The 18,088-nt window shown below is 38.9% G+C and overlaps 2 protein-coding genes across 3 annotated transcripts; one reads left to right on the plus strand and one right to left on the minus strand.

Annotated features, from left to right (window-relative positions):
- The first annotated feature begins 440 nt into the window (after positions 1-440).
- On the plus strand, positions 441-6,813 carry wdr32 (WD repeat domain 32). 2 transcript variants are annotated; one of them, XM_060872284.1, is made up of 7 exons: positions 441-1,119; positions 1,204-1,317; positions 2,443-2,640; positions 2,719-2,921; positions 3,966-4,037; positions 4,679-4,824; positions 5,347-6,813. In XM_060872284.1, the coding sequence occupies exons 1-7, from the start codon at positions 710-712 to the stop codon at positions 5,716-5,718; spliced, it is 1,515 nt and encodes a 504-aa protein (XP_060728267.1). In that variant the 5' UTR covers positions 441-709; the 3' UTR covers positions 5,719-6,813. The 2 variants fall into 2 exon arrangements, with proteins under 2 accessions (XP_060728267.1, XP_060728266.1); XM_060872283.1 differs by having other exon boundaries at positions 444-1,119; positions 3,963-4,037.
- A 1,111-nt stretch (positions 6,814-7,924) lies between these two features.
- Positions 7,925-18,027, minus strand: cpxm1a (carboxypeptidase X (M14 family), member 1a). Its single transcript, XM_060872291.1, has 13 exons — positions 17,713-18,027; positions 16,170-16,279; positions 15,771-15,910; positions 14,345-14,429; positions 14,099-14,249; positions 13,918-14,006; positions 13,666-13,789; positions 11,446-11,642; positions 10,586-10,765; positions 9,261-9,555; positions 9,002-9,141; positions 8,805-8,907; positions 7,925-8,694 (listed from the first exon to the last, which is right to left on the minus strand). The coding sequence occupies exons 1-13, from the start codon at positions 17,966-17,968 to the stop codon at positions 8,384-8,386; spliced, it is 2,181 nt and encodes a 726-aa protein (XP_060728274.1). The 5' UTR covers positions 17,969-18,027; the 3' UTR covers positions 7,925-8,383.
- Positions 18,028-18,088: the final 61 nt, after the last annotated feature.

The raw sequence follows: 18,088 nt of genomic DNA on the forward strand, positions 1-18,088 counted from the left end.
CTTTATGACATTTTATAAAATAATGAATTTATCATAAATTCTGTGTAATTAAATCTCAGAAAAATAAGGCTACTAACCAACAGCACTACATTGTATAATTTTATATGTTTTGTTTAATTAAAATATCAGGTTTTGGAATGTTTTATGTCATAAATGTTTTTTTTTGGGGGTGGGGCAAGTAGGGATGCACTGTATACAATGTCACTCGTTTTAACTGTTTAGTTTTTAAACAGTTTTTAAAATGTATTTGTTTGGTGACATGAACAAAAGCACTATTTTCCCCTTATTCTAATATTGAACTCTCCTAATTGTCTCTATTTTCTCTCTCACTGCAGCAGTCCAAAGACCTTCATTAGTGCATAAATGAAGGTTTTTGTTTAGGCTACGAGTTTAAAAGCGGTCTGAATGAACACGAAGCACAATAACGCCGAGTGTCGGTGCTGCAGTGAACTAACAGTGACAACTTAAACAGCAATGGCGCCTTTAACAAGCACGCACTGATATAGGAACCGGAAATACGTCATTTGTTGTCTACGCGAATTGGCGACAGTTCGGATGTTCGCATTAATGGAGGTTTGCAGTGTTTGTAGTTGTAGCTCTAGTGCTTGTCTGCCCGGTGCTAACTAATAGCGAGCGGTAAAGCAGAGGCTGCGAGTCGACCGGTTTGTTTTGTATTCAAAACGGAGCCGCCGAGCGCAACACTGCCATTATGAGCTCGGGGGAACCGAGCGGCAGCATCGATCCAGAGGAAACTCGGCTCACCAGCGACTCCGACAAAGTGCTCCGTGAGGAAGAGAAGGAGGAAGATGATGTCCGCTCGAAACCGCCGTCTCCCGAGAGCAGGCGCGAGAATTCTCCAGCTCCGAGTAGTTCGCGGCCTGAATCAGCGGCGTGTGGCGGAGCTCCGAGCGCCGGCTTCAGAGCATCAAGTCCGCGCGATTCGCTCTTCTTATGGCTGCGGAACCGAAGTGTACGCAGAGGGCCGCTTGTAGATCCGATCCGGGATAACTTTCGGACTATGACTCGTCTTTATTCCTCAATGAGCCCTGCTACGGACTCAATGAACCTCAGCACCAAAACGCACGGTGCCGTGTTTAACCTAGAGTACTCACCTGACGGGTAAGGAAGTTCTCTTCTTCTCATAAACCCACTGCAGGACAGAGGTCTAAACCTGTGTGTGTGTGTGTGTGTGTGTGTGTTTAGGTCGGTGCTGACTGTGGCCTGTGAGCAGACTGAAGTGCTGCTGTTCGATCCGGTTTCATCCAAACACATCAAAACGCTGGTGGAAGCTCATGAGGACTGCGTGAACAACATCAGGTACATCAGGTCATCAGCTGCTCCATGGGCCTTAAGTATCAGCATCGTGCATAGAAACTCATTTAGTTCTGAACACTGAGATGGTGTAATTTAGGAAAATGTGCCAGTAAACGATTAGAAAGGAGCAAGAATGGAATTAGTGGTCAAAGGTTATTGGTATAAAATGTGCACTAGTTCATGTCTACTTCAGATCTATTTGACAGCATGTAAGATACTGATGTACTGACCATGTGGAAACAGAGCTTGATTACCTGTTAGCAGTGTTCAGCTGCAGTAGTGAGTCAGCTCAATAGGATGCATGTTTTATAACTTAGAAGTGCAACTCTGGTCCTTTTCAGGTCAATATCCGATACAAAATTTCAGCTGATGTCATTATGGAAAGTGTGACAAAACCTTCCTCTCGGTCACATAAAGGTATCGAGACATAACGTAACATTAGACGAGAACAATCAGTGATGGGGAGGGTTGTATGATTCAGTCTGATTCAAAGAGGAGGGATGATTACCTATAATAAAGGCTGCTTGGTGAAATAAAAATCAGACGTTTTATGTTGTAATTTCACATTGGAAGAAGTTCTGACATGATTTACTTTAGTTAATTTTTTTTTTAGATCACAAATCCATGCCATTTGAACAGTGTAGCCCGCATAACCATTTTAAAGATCTCAAAGAAAATGAATTTTCAGCAATTAGCAATTGCGTATTTTTAAATAGCGCTTCTGCAATATATGTCCCTGTATAAATTACTTCTTTAGAAATGATCATGTACTAAATTGAACACATTCATATGAAAATGTCGCTTTTTTATATTGAGTCATGGTATGATTAAAAACTAATCAACACCGTCTGACCAACCAGATTTGAGAACATAACAGTGCTGCGGAAAGCTGTATGATTTGTGTATTAAATTTTTTTGCGCTGTGAAGAAGTGTCATTTGTACTTGAAAATGTCATTTTAAGTTCACATGTAGAGCCTTTTCAGTATTATTTGTACTGTTCTCTTCTATTTTATATTTCAACAGACACATCTTTAGACACGTAGACATAACTGAATTTATCTCTCCTCAGTAGTCTGAATATTGTACGTAAAGTCTGGTTACAAACCGATTCTCTGATTGTTCTGCAGGTTTCTGGATAACCGGTTGTTTGCCACCTGTTCTGATGACACCACCATTGCATTGTGGGACTTAAGAAAACTGAACTCAAAGGTGTGTTCATTGCATGGCCATGCTAGCTGGGTGAAGAATATTGAGTACGACACACACACACGCTTGCTTGTTACTTCTGGCTTTGATGGAAATGTCATCACCTGGGACACCAACAGGTTTGTGCTTCTAGATTCTCAGACCATCTTGCGTGCAGCTTGTGTTTAACGGGCTCTAACTGGGGTGTATGTGTGCAGGTTCACAGAAGACGGTTGTCCCCATAAGAAGTTCTTTCACACGCGCTACCTGATGCGAATGCGTCTAACGCCAGACTGCAGTAAGATGCTTATCTCCACCTCTTCTGGTTACCTGCTTATCTTGCATGATCTTGACCTCACCCAGAGCCTAGAGGTCGGCAGCTACCGCATACTACGGGCTCGACGCACCCCACTCAGCACAGGTATGCATGTAAAACCTCTTAAACATGCTCTATTAAAAAAAAAAAAAAATGCTTTCACTCACAGCATTTGAAGATTTGCTCTGAACAAACATTCAGCAGAGCAGCAGAATGAAAAATAAGTGATTTGTAAGAAGTAACCCTAGAGTTTAATTTTTACTTAAAATCTGTTAAAATGATTAAAATCTAAACTGAACACACCTTGAGTTCAGTTTTTTTTTTTTTATCTTTATCCAAGGTCAGTGAATTAAGTTGCAGAATATCCTTGTTTTTCAACTTTACATGTAGAAATGTGTGGACACCTGATCATCACTATCATTCCCTAAACTCTTGTCACAATGTTAGAAGCACACAATTGTATAGGATGTTATAACTTCTCTTAATTTTAACTAAGGAGTCCAAACATGTTCCAGCATCACAATTCGTCTCTTCACAAAGTTTGCTTCAGAGTTTTTCAAGGTTGCTATTGTGTCTGCAACTCTGACTGAAACTCAGGCCTCATCTTATACCATTACTGCCTGACCCCACAAATTATTTTGTAGCTGAATGGGCAAATCAATCCCCAAAGCCATGTACCAATATCCAGTGGAAAGCCTTTCCAGAAATGTGGAAGTTAATTATAACAGCAAATGGAGAGCTACATCTTTATGGGGTAGTGGTGGCTCAAGTGGTTAAGGCTTTGCCAAGATACCACTGTTGGGCCCCTGAGCAAGGCCCTAAACCCTCCCTGCTCCAGGGACGCTGTATCATAACTGCACTCCGACCCCAACCCCAGCAGTTGGGATATGTGAGGAAAAGAATTCCACTGTGCTGTAATGTATATGTGGCGATAATAAAGGCTTCTTTGCCCCAATTCATTCATTCATTCATTCCTTCATTCCTTCATTCCTTCATTCATATTGAGCTGTATAAAAAGCACAGGTGGATGGATGTATGGTATGGTGTCCACAAACCTTTAGCCATGTATTGTATTTGTAGTATAAATAAGTATTCTTTGACTGAGATTGGGAACTGGGAAAAAATAAATGGTTTCTTCCCTTCCAGAAGGTTCTTCAACTGGCTCCAGGACATCAGGCTCTCGCCATGGAAACGACAACAAAGCTCATCCTCATAGAGAAGGTCAGCTGATTTTTATTTATTTTTAAACTATTTTCTGTATTGTTCATTTGTCAAATCCAACCCACCAATTTATGCTCTTAATAACACTTTTACTAAGAAAATACATATTTAGGAGTCTTCCTAAATGTTTTTCAAAATGTCTCACCAAATCTTGGACTTTTTAATGAGTGTGAAGGATCTCATATACCTGCTCTTGTTGAGACAGTATAAATAATGTAAGATTCTATTGGTGTAATACTATAAGATCTGCTAAAATATCTACCTTGACCCTGCTATGAAAACTGCCAGTGATTCTAGCATGGCATTAAAAGAGCAATAAAAAAAACCAATCCACTAACTCGCTCTCCATATCATAATAGCTACTAACCAGGGAGGGTGAAGGCTAGTATATGCTTCCCTATGATGCATGAAGCCAGTTGCCATAGGTTTTTCACTTGCAGCACATGCTTTGTCACAGGGCAGCTGAAATGACTTGCTTTCGTTTACATAAGCTAACAGAGAGCCAGAATTGGCTAGCGTCACTCATGTTGACGGAGGATAGTGTTGGTACACTGTGGCATCATTAGGGTTTGAACTTGTTTCAAAGAATTTAAAGAACACAAATTTCAGTGTATGTCATTTAACAGTGTGTGTGTTTTCAGGTTTATCTCCTAGGAACAGTCTGGAGGTTTTGACCCCAGAGATCCCAGGGGAGAAGGACCGAGGGAACTGCATCACTTCACTGCAACTGCACCCTAAAGGCTGGGCCACACTCCTGCGCTGCTCCAGCAACATGGACGACCAGGAGGTCAGAAACACATCATAACAGCATTGTAGTTTCACTGATGTCAAGTGTAATCATCTCACTTATGTAAACATGTTACATGGACCCAGAGCTGTGGATAACGTTTACAGTAATGCAGAGTAAACTGCATTCACATCTGTTGGGTGCTGACAGGTTTATACAGGAAAGCCACTTACTGCAGAGGTTGCATTTAAACACAATCATTCTTTCTGTGTTCATGGACAAGAGGTTTTTTTTTTTTGTTGTTTTTTGTCATTTTCAATTAATTTTAGGTCATCCATGATTTAAAAAAAAAAAAAAATATTCAGAAGCTAAATTGAAATAAAAATTGTATAAATGCTATTTGCTGTTCCCTTTCCACTAGTACAGTGTGATACCTCAGCAGGGCTAAACTTTGAGAAAGGGAACATTAGAAACCAGAAGCGGTAGTCAGGAAGCAGTTTTTTTCTTTGTCAAATTCAGAGGTGACAAAGCCGAACAGAATGACTTGTAAACTGTGTGATCACTCTGCTTCTCTCTTTGCAGTGGACGTGTGTGTACGAGTTTCAGGAGGGAGCTCCTCCTCGGCCGCCGGTCTCTCCTCGCTGCTCTCTCCGACTCACACACTACATTGAGGAGGCCAACGTGGGCCGTGGCTACATCAAGGAGCTATGCTTCAGCCCGGACGGGCGCCTTATCTGCTCTCCATACGGTTACGGTGTGCGTCTGTTGGCCTTTGATGAACACTGTGCGGAGCTTGAGGAGTGCGTGCCTGAGCGTACGGCGCTGCTACGTGAGGTTCGCTCGATCTACTCCCACAGTGACGTGGTGCTCACCTCCAAGTTCTCACCCACGCACTGTCAGCTGGCCTCAGGATGCCTTAGCGGACGTGTAGCACTGTACCAACCCCACTTTTAACAAAAACACACCATTTTCTGTCAGGTCGATCCCTAGAGGGGTTTGTGTTCACAGTGTGAGAGTGCAGTTTTGTGTAAATGATTTGAGTGTTTTTACAACAGTTTGTTTTGTGTTCTTTAAACTGTGTAATCTCTCCATTTCTTCTGAATGTACATGTGCAGTAATGAGAGAAATAGCCATTAAATGGTTTGCAGAGTGCATGCCTCTGATTCGGAGGGGGCTTGGGGGGGTGCATGCAGAGTGATGGTTTGTGCACATAGTGGTACTAAAACTGCAGAGTTTATTTTGCAGTCTTTACAACTCTGCATATGACCTCTCTCTGGTGTCCAGGCCTGACCTGCATGTCAATGCTAACCTCCCTCTACAACAGTATCGTTAACATGTAAAGTAGCTCTGAATGTAAGCAGTACAAACTGTTAATGTTGTAATGGATGAAGTTTTATGCATTTTGCCAAATGTTTTTTTTTTTTAGCAGCACAGTGCAGCTCTGAATTGAGCTGTTTGTGATTGGGATTTCTGTGTGAAAGGCAGCTTGGCTCCTGAGACATTAAATGAAGACAGATTTTGTATGGGGGTCCAATTTGTAGATAGTAGCAGCAGTAAATTTGTGCAAATGTGTTTAAGGATATACTGTATGTGTCTGCTGTTAGAGGAGGTGATTGCTGATGATGATTCATGGATTAGTGAGAATAGATAGTGGATAGTGACTACAATACCTTCCTCAATCTCTCACATAGACCAACACTCCTAGATCGGGCAAGCTCAGTCAACACTCTTACGTATACCTCAAATTCATGCCGTATTCGAAATATGTATGTACGGTCACAGTCGGCGAGTCCGAAGCTGAGCAATTCTGGGAACTGCAGACAGGGAGGACTTTGAGAAATTACGTTATTGCTACTTGAAAGTCTACACTAACTTGGAAGTTTCATAATGTGCACTGTCTTTAATGGATTCTGCAACTGACAGCTCTGGAAAGGTGGAATGGAGAAGGAGTCTCGGAGGGACCGGCTTTCCTCTTACCTGTGCTCTTCTGAGCCACAGAATCATGCTAGTGGTACAGAACAATAAAGTTTTTGTCACTCTTTGCCTAGAGCACTTTGCCTGAATGTGGTATGACATACTGTAAATCAGAATGGTTCAATTATATTTTTATATTAAATATTAAAAAGTCCTCTTAAAAAAATAAATTTTGCAGAAACATCTGCTGTCAATTGTAGTTATGAACAAAATAACTGAATTGAGCTGGACCATATTTGACTGGGAGACACTTATAATAATTCTGTTTATTTCACTAAATCCCTTCCTGATGTTCCATGTTCCAAATCACACCTGATTTAACTTAACAGGTTATAAGAAATCCTTTTATAAGATTAAAATTTCTTTTTAAGTAGGAACAACTGCATGCTTTCTCTGCCTCTATGATGTGTTTTGGTGTTTTGTGTTTTTTTTCCTTTAGTTTGTTAGTTTTTTGGGCAGCTGCAAACCAAATCATATTCACCAAGAGCTTAGTTTTTACTGACTTGCGTGTTAGTCGGTTCCATGACAAAAGCGATCCAACACAAATACAGGAAATGCTGAGCATTACAGCTGACCCCTGTGAAGCAGCATGAGCTTTGGTTTGATCTGGAGAGCGCTCCTTCCAGTCAGCTTTTTCAGTGCTCTGATATGAACCCTAAATCAATTTAGAAAAAAAGTAATGCAAATGTACAGTACAGAAAGAGAGCAGCATTGTTTTTGTATCATCAGTATTAGTGGCACAGTGGTATAGTGGATTGAGTTGCCACCTCACAGCTGAAGTATACAAAGTTCGATCATGAACTTTATTAACTGAGTGTGCAGAGTTTTGAATGTTCTCCCTATGTTTGTGTGGGTTTCCTCTTGGTCCCCCAGTTTCCTCCCCTCTTCTAAAATCATGCAGGTAGGTGTACTGTTTATCATAAATTGCCCTTAGATGGGAAGGAGTGTCTGAAAATGTGTTTTTATGGCGTCCTTTGATAGACTGGCATCCTAACCATGGTGTATTCCCACCTCCTCATGTCCAGTGTTTCCTGAATCCACCTTGACCCTGACAACAATAAAGCAGTTAGAGATGCGTGTGGATGAAGATGAGTGGATGAATATTTGTTCGATTTTTAACGCTTTTTGACGGTTATTGTTTATTATTAAAGTTAAAGTTCTGCCATGCAAAATTTGCAAACAGGACTTATTTATTTATTTGGTTTTATTAAAGTGTAGAATAAGAAAAGGCCTAGTTACATGTAACTGATGCAAAATTACTATGGGTGTAGAAAACCAGCTACACCCTACCATTTTCCACTGGTGAGTTCTTCACATTTTCATTACTGATAAGAATATTCAGTGTTTAAAAGCTGCTCACAGGTACATTTTTATGTGAGCAGAGACAGGCTAATTTAATAGTGAACATCACACCTTTTTTAGAAACAATACATGGGTTCCTTTTACCAAGTATTAATTTTCAACTTTAAATAGGCCAACCATTGAGTTCAGAGCCCTGAAATAAAATTGAAGAATGTTGGAAAGGTAAGATACTGAGCAGAGACTTCTTAGTTACACTCTTCTTGCTGTCTGTGTAAGACACCACAGATGATTCTGTAAGCAGAGATTGGCTCGTTTCTGTGTTTTGTGATTGACAACATGTCATTCACTTTCTCTTGGCTTTGATACGGCGCTGTTGCTGCTCACGCCGGCGGTTCAGAATCTTGGTGCTGACTCTGAGTTTGCGCATTCTCAAGGCTCTAATGCGGAGCTGCTGATCAGTACGGATCTTCCCACCTTTGGCCAAGATCTGCGTGATGCGCTCTTGTGGTGTCCTAGTAAGGTTGAAGTCACAGATGGTGGCCTGTGGTTCTGAGCCTACAAAGCAGTGACGCATAGCAGGGAAGAAACCCTCTGCCCACACAATCACCTTATACTCACCAGGGTTCAACAGGCGCCAGTAATCACCATCAGCAGCTTCAAAGAGCAAGAAGAAATGTTTCTACTCATATCAAGAGCTGCTTAGCTAAACCATATTCTCCTATATGTTTAATAATAGAACAAGTGTAAATATTTACTATACATACCTGATCTAATGTCATGGTCCAGGTCCTCCACTTTAACAATAGCATTTGCAATACCACGTTTAGTGTCTTTATCCCTGATCACACCTTTTATGCCTCTGTGCACCTGAAAGAACCGGACAGGTCAGTGCATGAGTCAGTAGTACACACTGGGTCAGTGGTTTTAAGGGCAGTGGGTGAGGGAGTAAAAGGAAACTGACCTGCTCCATATAGAGCAGAAGAGACTCCTTGTTATTCTCCCATTCAACAGGAAGCTCACTGGCATGAGGGAATTTATCACACGACAACTCTACAGTCACCTCAAAGCAATTAGTGTGCAGGTAGCTGAAGTCGTTCATGCCTGCAAACACAGGGGCATTAAATTGTTGTGATTAATGATGTACACTTTGGTAGATTGTTATAATGTAATATTAAAACTAAGAAGAATCATGACTTTGGTTGATGTATGTTCTTCCTTACTTCCTGGGACAGTGTGCCAGTCGGCTCCGTTAATAATGTTGTTGTATTGCTGGAAGTCCTCAAAATGGCATATTCTGCGATCAGGGTTGGCCATCACCAGGTTGGAGGAGGCGTAAACAGCTGCCAGCCAGCGAAAGAAGTCGTTATCTGCAGTAGGCGTGTCCTGACGTGGGATCCAGTTTCGAGTGCAGTCAAACGGGTAAGTGACCACCAACTCTCCTCCATGCAGGTTAGCGCTCAGAACAAACGGAATTTCCTGCATCCAACTTATCACTGCTCGGGTCTCTGGAGCAACCTCACACACAAAAATGTAGGGGAAAATGAGTGACATTAAGAAAATAATTACAGGTATTAAACTTTAGCAAGCAGGAAAGAGGAAGTGTTCTGTGAAGTTCAGTGTGTGCAACAGATAAATGTTTGGGACAATGTTCCTAAGATTCATTTGCCAAAACAACAGTAATAAAAAAAATGCAATGTAAAAGCATTTACTTCGATTATCATACTTCAACAAAGGGATTTTGTGTGGTACTCGATGGAGTATTACTTCCTCTAATGTTATTTTTTTTGTGGGAGGCCTCAGCAAAGGGAGGTTCAGAAAGGAAGCGCTCACATTCTTTAAAGATGTCTGTGACCCTGATTTCACAGTTGTGTGTTTGTGATACACATACTTGTTTGTATTCCAGGGTTTAGTGCACTCAAAAAATAAAATAGCTGCAGGTTATTATTTTTCAAATCATCTGTTTATTGCTGAATACAAATGAAGCAAAGCAATGCGAGAATATGAAGTCAGACTTGATGAATTTTTACTAAAATGAATTTGGGCACCGTTGATGATTGGTATTGCTGCCTATAGTTTTGTTTTTTAACAATTAGGGTCCTTTAAACAGAACAAGAATTAACTGGGCATTAACTGACATAAAGACTGCACATGCGGCCTCATCTAAAGGTAGAATTAAATTAAATTAATGCAATTTATTGGAAAAATATAGTCTGTACTTTTAGTATCCTGGACAGGGTTATATGTAAATCATGACACAAAACCTGCTCTATTTTTATATATTTATTTATATATTTATTTATTTTTTAATGCATTACTCTATATAATGTTATATATTTCTCTGTCAATTATTTAAATCTAGTCAAATGAATCTTAATCAAGTAAAATTAGTGCAGTCACCTGGACTAAACAAATAGTAGGTCAACAGGTGGGCTCAATGCTTATTTTAAATAGTTGAAACATATTTTTAAATTAGTCAATCATCCAATCCATTTACATGATTATTTTTGTCTATTACTCAGAAATGAAAGTTGTACGTTATACTTACTGTTGCTTCAGTTGTGGTGTAGTACTCCGGCATGGGGATGTAATGGTTACTGACTTTCCTTTTGTCTGTTGCTATCTCCTGATCATCCCACATGATGTTGTTGAGGTCGGGGAAGTTATGGTTCATATCAATTCCCTCAAAGCTGTAGCGACCTACAGCCCAACCAGAAAGCTCAGACCCCTAAGATGCACAACACAATACAATTCAACTGCACTTCTGTAACAAGTATCAGAAGATGCTCAGATGAAAGTCTGTGGTCATAACACTATGCAGAAAAACTTTATTCAGTCATACATTAATTCATACATACTCTTAAAAAATATATTCTTAATTTTTAATATAATAATAATAATAGATATTTTTGTTATTATTAATTTCATTTTTAATTTCTTCTAATTTCCTTTTTTTTCACCTTTGCTTTTGGACATTTGAAGAAGTTAGCTAGATAGTTTTTACTTCTATACACTATAGCTGTGTGATTCTATATATCATTTTGACCATATTCTTTAAAGCTTAGTTTGGAGAAACAAAACTTACGTTTAATCTAATGTCTTTCCTTTCAAAAAACATATAAGCTTCAGTGTGTCCAGTCTGAATTAAGTGGCTACTGATTTACATTTTCACAACACTGTATTGTTTAAACATTAGGTTTTATATAATTAAGTAGAAGGAGAGGAGTTGTCAAAAAAAGGTTAGCAAGTAAAATAAGCATGGCACTGCCATTACAAAAGGAGTTTGATACAAAGCCAGTTATGCTAGATAAAGATAGATATGCTTCCATCTAGCTAAGATTTTGTAAGCTTAGTATAAATAAACCAGAGTATGAATGTACTGCAGCACACAATTTAATTCAATTTTACCTTCGCATATGCTGCCTCATATCCATCAGGATTGAGAGATGGTAAAAGATGAATACGTGTGTCTTTTACCAGCTGGACTATTCGCTGATTGCCTCGTTTGTACTCGTGGCAGATGTATTGCATAAGGTTCAACACCAGTTCACGACCCAATGCCTCGTTTCCATGCATTCCAGCAACATAGCGGAACTCTGGCTCTCCTAATGTATTACAAAATTAAAGGAACAACAGCTTGGTTATGTTCTTCACTGTGATCAGAAACCATAATGGATATAAAAAGTCTACACACCCCTGATAAAATGGCAGAATTTTGTGATGTGTAAAAAAAAAAAGAAAAACAATGGAAAGTCATGTGAGAATTTTTTCCACTCTCCAAAATCCAAAATGTTTTACATCATTCAGTCTTTTTGAGTAAGAGTCTAGCAGTATAAAACATCTTGCTATTTTGACAATTTTCTTACACTTTGTTGCTAAAGAATTTGTTGTAAATTGTGCAGGCATCTCTTTTGCACATCCTGCTTCAGGACAACCACATTTTTAGTTGAATTATTTAGGTCTTGGCTCTGACTAGCACATTCAGATATTCCTTTTCATATAATAGAATAGAATAGAAGCCTTTATTTTGTCACATATATATTAAAATTCTTTCTTTACGTATCCCAACTTTGAAGTTTGAGGTCAGAGCACTGGGTCAGCCATGATACAGTGCCCCTGGAGCGGTGAGGGTTAAGAGCCTTGCTCAATGCCCAACAGTGGCAGCATGACAGTACTGGGGCCTGAACCCCAATCAATTACCCAGAGCCTTAACCGCTTGAGCCACCACTGCCCACTACACTAATAGACACTTGAAGGTTTTGCACTAAAATCGACTGATATTTGTAGCTATTCATGATTTCCTCCACCTTGAACAAAGCTCCAGTTCTGGCTTAAGAAAATCATCCCAAAAACAGAATGCTGCCAACACCATGCTACACTGTAGGTATAGTTGAGTTATAGTAATATAATTATATTATAATCAAATAAAAATAATAATAATAATAATATATATTATCATAATAGTATTATTATACCTTTTGGAATTGATCTCATTAGACCATAGAACATTTTGCCCAATGGTGTAAGGTAAGTTAGCTGAGCTTGGATGTTTTTGTGAGGGGAAAAAAACAGTCTAGCCATCCTACCCCAAAGACCAGGTATGTAATATTGCTGTCACATGCAGAGAATAATCAGTAGTTGTCAGGTTTTTCCTTTTATATTGCTTTTTATCTCCTGGCAGTCTCCCTGGTAAGTTTTTGTCTTGTCATTTAATAAATCTTGGAGGGATGTCCCGTTCTTCATGATGTGAAAGTGGTATTTGTTTTTCTTGTAAATCATGGTCTTTATGTGTCCCACGGTACATCTAATGTCTTGAAAATCTTTTCTCCTGATTAATATCTTTCAACAAGTGAGATTCCACACGTGATTTATAAGCTCTTTTTGGATAATGGCTTCAACGGTTGGATTAAACCAGAATCAGCATAACTTCACTGACAGCTGTAAAATAATTAGGTTTGTACATGAAATTGAATGTGATTTAATCATTATATTGAATGTGCCATTCGGAAAACAGCAACATCTCCAATTATAAAAAACTGTGTACAGTAAGTAACCAAGTTATCGTAACTTTTTTCCTAAAATGTAATTTCACACTGAGGGTGGAAAAAGTTTTGAAAATATTTATCTTGGTTTATCTTGGTTTCATTTCTTTTTTATCACAAAAATCTGACATTTTTACAGGGTATGTTTTTCTCCTTTCCTCTCAAGAACATTCAGTGTCTTTCCTAGTCTGTTTACTTTGGCTATATTGACAATGAAAAACAGATGTTGACAGTGTATCACATGCAAGCACAACACATGGCTAAAATCATCTGGTTCAAAAGTAGATGTGTAATATTGATATTAATATCTGTATTGTAATATCTGTATTGTGCAAGTGGGAGGCAGGGTATAGGTCTCATTTCTACAAACAGTAGAATCTTAGTGCTGGGCACTAAAGACAGTGTGTGGTCTGTATAAGAGCTTGTATATTTGCCACTAGGCTGCAGTATAACAGCACAGCTCTATAATATAACATTTCAAATCAAATCACCCCTTACAGCAAATTATACATGTACAAATTGTTTGTGTATTGCAGAAATCTTTTGAAGGAGAAAAAGCAAGCTTTCGAATCTCAGTATCATTTACCCAGTTCGTGTTTTCCAGGGTTGTCTGAAATCTCCATGACATAGAGTTTAAGTCCAGTATAACTCTTCCCAATGGTGTAAATACGTGTAATATCAGGACACTCATCATTCACTGCCTTCAGTAACTATAAAGAGAACAAGTGAGTTCAGACCATTGGGTCAATGGATTATTATGTAAGAATATTAACTCTGCATAAATAAAGAAATTCAAAATACATATATAGACGTCCATCTAGGAAAGAAACGCTCTTACTTTTCTCATCTCAGCATAATTATGGTGTTTAAAGTCTAACTTATCACTAGAACCCCTCTCTGACTCCAAGGTGTACTGGTTGTTAGGATCTATGTGACACACAAATACACGGATAAAGCAGATGCTAAAATGTATGAATATTAGTCTTAAGTAGTGTTGCTGTGATGGTGTTAAATTGGACCTGGCATTGGGCAACCCAGGATTTCAGCTCTAAGGCAGATTGTGCCAGTGCTAAACCAGCTCTGTGGGTTGATGCGAATGTACTGGGCCACTGTGGGTTCAGGGAGCAAAGCCAGCACAGGAGTCTCCTGGTCCTGACTCCCCACAAACACCTATACAGAGATATACATGAAATACCAGTTTGGCAGAACAGTCTGTGTTGTTAGGTATATATGCAGTATTAATAATCCATAATCATAAAACTCACAGCTTCTTGTGATCCATTCATGCAGGGCTGCCATGTCATAGAGTCATTACTGAACTGCACTTTATACTTTGTAACCCAGTGTAAGCTGCACACACAGACACACACACACACACACACACACACACACACAAATACACACACACACACACATCCCCATATATATATATATATATACACACACATATATATATATCCACACACAAAATGAATATAAGGTATAACACAAAATAACAAGTCTTGAGACACATCACTGTTCAAAAATTCTAGGCACCCTAATTGTTGTGCAAATTTTGTTATCAATATTACATCCATCCATTGTCTGTACTGTTTACCCTACTCAGGGTGACAGGAAGCCTGGATCCTATCCCTGGGATCTCTGGGCACAAGGCAGGGGACACTATGGCACAATTTATAAATGCCACTCAGCCTACAACACGTCATTGGACTCTGGGAGGAAACCGGAGAGCCAAAAGGAAAGAAGTTATTGGGGAGCATGGGGAGAACATGAAACGCCACTCACAGGCAGGGATGGGAGTTAAACCCTCAACCCTAGTGATCCAAGGCAAACATGCAAAACACTTATTCAACATGACCCATTAAAATATATATTTATCTCATAAATTCTGCATTATTGAGTCAGTACTAAAGCATTTTAGATTCCGATTTTAGATTTTGATTACTTGTCAAGAAAATTTATGTTACAGAAAAAGGTTTGTATGTCACCTAAGAAAGCAACATATATAAAAAACCAAACCCATTTCAGACAGAAAAAATAATGAAGACTCCTGTTTTTTTACATGCAAATAAAGCCTACAAGTGCACTGTCAATATATCCAGAAAAACTGTTTCTCCAAGATGCTCAATAACATATAATAAAAATATAAAGATATAAAACATAAATAGATAACTTGCACCTGGGACTACTAGTGAAGCTATATTAAAAAAAGCAAAGCAAAAACACCAAATACTTAGTCTGTGTAGAATATTACTGTTTACTAAAGATTTTTCTTCTACCTGTTATGGCACATTTTCTGTATTTTTCTTTTAAATAGAAAGATATAAGTTAATTAATTTTTAAGTCATCTTCAATTTTTAGCATTTCTACTTGTGCCTAAAACTTTTGTATGTATAAGTATACAGACACTTACTGAGTACTGCTAATGGTGTGGATGTTGGCTTTAACATATATTATGATCTCACTGTGATGCTGTCATCATGTGCTGTTAATTGACACATCTGGCTCAAAACACTCCAAGACTCACCTTTTCAGTTCCATAAACTCAGCCAAAACTAAAGCGATATCCGTATCATTACTAAACATTATTCATATTAGTATGAAATTAATAATAGAAAAAGACATTTGATGCTAAACAAAAAGCCTTATTTGACATGCAATCTGAGAGATAAGTAAAATGTTCACACTTGCCTCCAGATGGAGCTTCTTCCTTGCAGAATGACCCCAGTGAAGAGTGTTGGCCTGAGAGCATCCAACTGCAGCCACTGCTCCTTATCCTCCGTCTCAGCACACCATGCTCCATCATACTCATCTCCGTCCTCTAGACCTGACTGTACACCAGTTACACTCATTTACCTCCTATAGACATGAGTCATAGTTGTTCACCAAACTACATAAACCTATAATACTCTGCATGCAGTGTCAGCACCTTTGAAACCAAAAATAAGGCAACATTACATAGTGTGGTGCATTGATTTCATGATGAGGTCAGTAGTCTGTGCTGAATACACAAGGCTGCTAATATGTATATGATTCAGTTTCCAAAATCCTCATTACCATAAAAACCACACTTATGGAATGTTGGCTGACCTGTATGTTGAGGCGTCCCCTGTGGGGGCCTAACCCACTGCTCAGTGATGACGAAGCCTGTAGCTGGTAATCAGACACTCTCAGAGACTCCAAACCAACTGGTGGACAGTCTATAAGGGGGTGGGGGTGGGGGTGGGTGATAGAGCAAAAGCAGACATGTAGAAAGGGAGAGAAAAGGAGTAAAGGGTGAGTCCTCAAAGCAGAAATAGGCAAACATTTTGTCATTATGTGCAAGAAGATTGTTACAGACTGTTACAGAGAATTGAAAGGATTTTAACTCTGATTTAGAAATGCTTAAATGTTTTTGAAGAAATTTTATTTATAAAATTTGTTAGAATTTTTCCCCCCAAAGAGTCACTCTATAAGCTAATACAAGGATAAGATCGATCTGTGTAATTTAAAACTCTGAACATGGATGGATTTTTTTTTCGACTATGTGTATCACATTGATGACTCATGTAAATTGGTGTAAAACATTTTAGGTTTTCAGCAAACTAAAAAGTACTTTAGAGTGATGAATAATGAACTGTAAAGAATACAGTAACAGGTTTCCAGATGTCAGTTCCTTAACCTAGTTTAACCTTTTTTTTAACCACAAAATATTTTATACTGCAAAGCTTACATTCATTACAACTCAAAATGGTTTAAACAACCCATAATCAATTTATTTAACACCTTTTCATAACTTATGAAATATGTGGAATTACAGTCAGGTCCAGAATTACTGGTAGCCTCAGTTATGTTTTGTTAAGGTGTAAAATTGTGCATAAAAAGACTCAGTGTTGTTTTGAACATGTATTTGCTTGCTGAGTGAAAAGAAGATCCACTTCCTACTGTACAGGAACCCACTGCACATCAGTGGGCTGTTTTATTTTGTCACATGCACAGGTCCTTTAATCATTACAAACTCTTATCATGTAACAACTTGCATCAGTACTTTCATAGTGATTAATAATTTCTCAGAAGAAAAGTTATTAATCACTATGATTTTTGTTTGGAAAAGGCTCAGAGATCTGAGACGTGAGATTCATCTGATATTTAGTGCACTTAATAAATCTCCAAACCATATGTCAAGGTTTTATACTAGATCTAAGTCATTTCTAGTGTGTACCCAACATCAGATGAAGAATCCAGCATAAACACATCCATTTTCTGTCCCACTTATTCTTTGCAGGGTTGCAGGGAGCCTGGAGTCAATACCAACGGGTTTGGGCCACAAGGTAGAGGACACACTAGTCTGGGAGCACAATTGCAAACACACATTCTCAAACTATGGAATTCAGAGATGCCAATCAACCTACCACAGATGTTTTTGGACTGGGAGAGGAAATCGGAATTCCCAGAAGATTCCCCCCCAAAAAAACATAGGCTGAACATTTATAGACAGGACTTGAAACACTAGGTTACCATATACACATCATATCACACACTTACAATATGCATCAGTAGATGAAAAATACATGCAATCCATCTATTCATGCAGCCCTAATCTCCAGCCCATCCCCAGGACCTAAAAAAAAAGTTAGAAAAGTTTTTCACTTGCCGGGTATTGTCTTGTGTTCTGTGTCCGACTTTTCCTTCTGCACATCATGGACTTTCTGCTCCGTATCATTCACCGCAGGCGTCCTAGCGCGCGCCACCTCAGTGCCATTATCTGTACTGGCAGTACTAGGGGTTGTTAAATATAAATCCGTATCATTAAAAGTCAGGATGGTCACATTGCTTTTTATAGTCTCGTTTTGAAAGCAGGTAATGAGTCCAAAAGACAGCAACAGCACTGGTGCCAGATCGACGCGCATTGTGTCTCTGCAGCAACCTTTTTTTTTTTACACCCGCTAATACTATAAATCCGAGAGACCCTAGAAGACCAGCCCAGTATCATAATACAGCTGTTACCGTAAAGTCTACCGTAAAGTGTA

Source organism: Tachysurus vachellii, chromosome 6 (assembly GCF_030014155.1).
Source record: "Tachysurus vachellii isolate PV-2020 chromosome 6, HZAU_Pvac_v1, whole genome shotgun sequence".
NCBI lineage: Eukaryota > Metazoa > Chordata > Actinopteri > Siluriformes > Bagridae > Tachysurus > Tachysurus vachellii.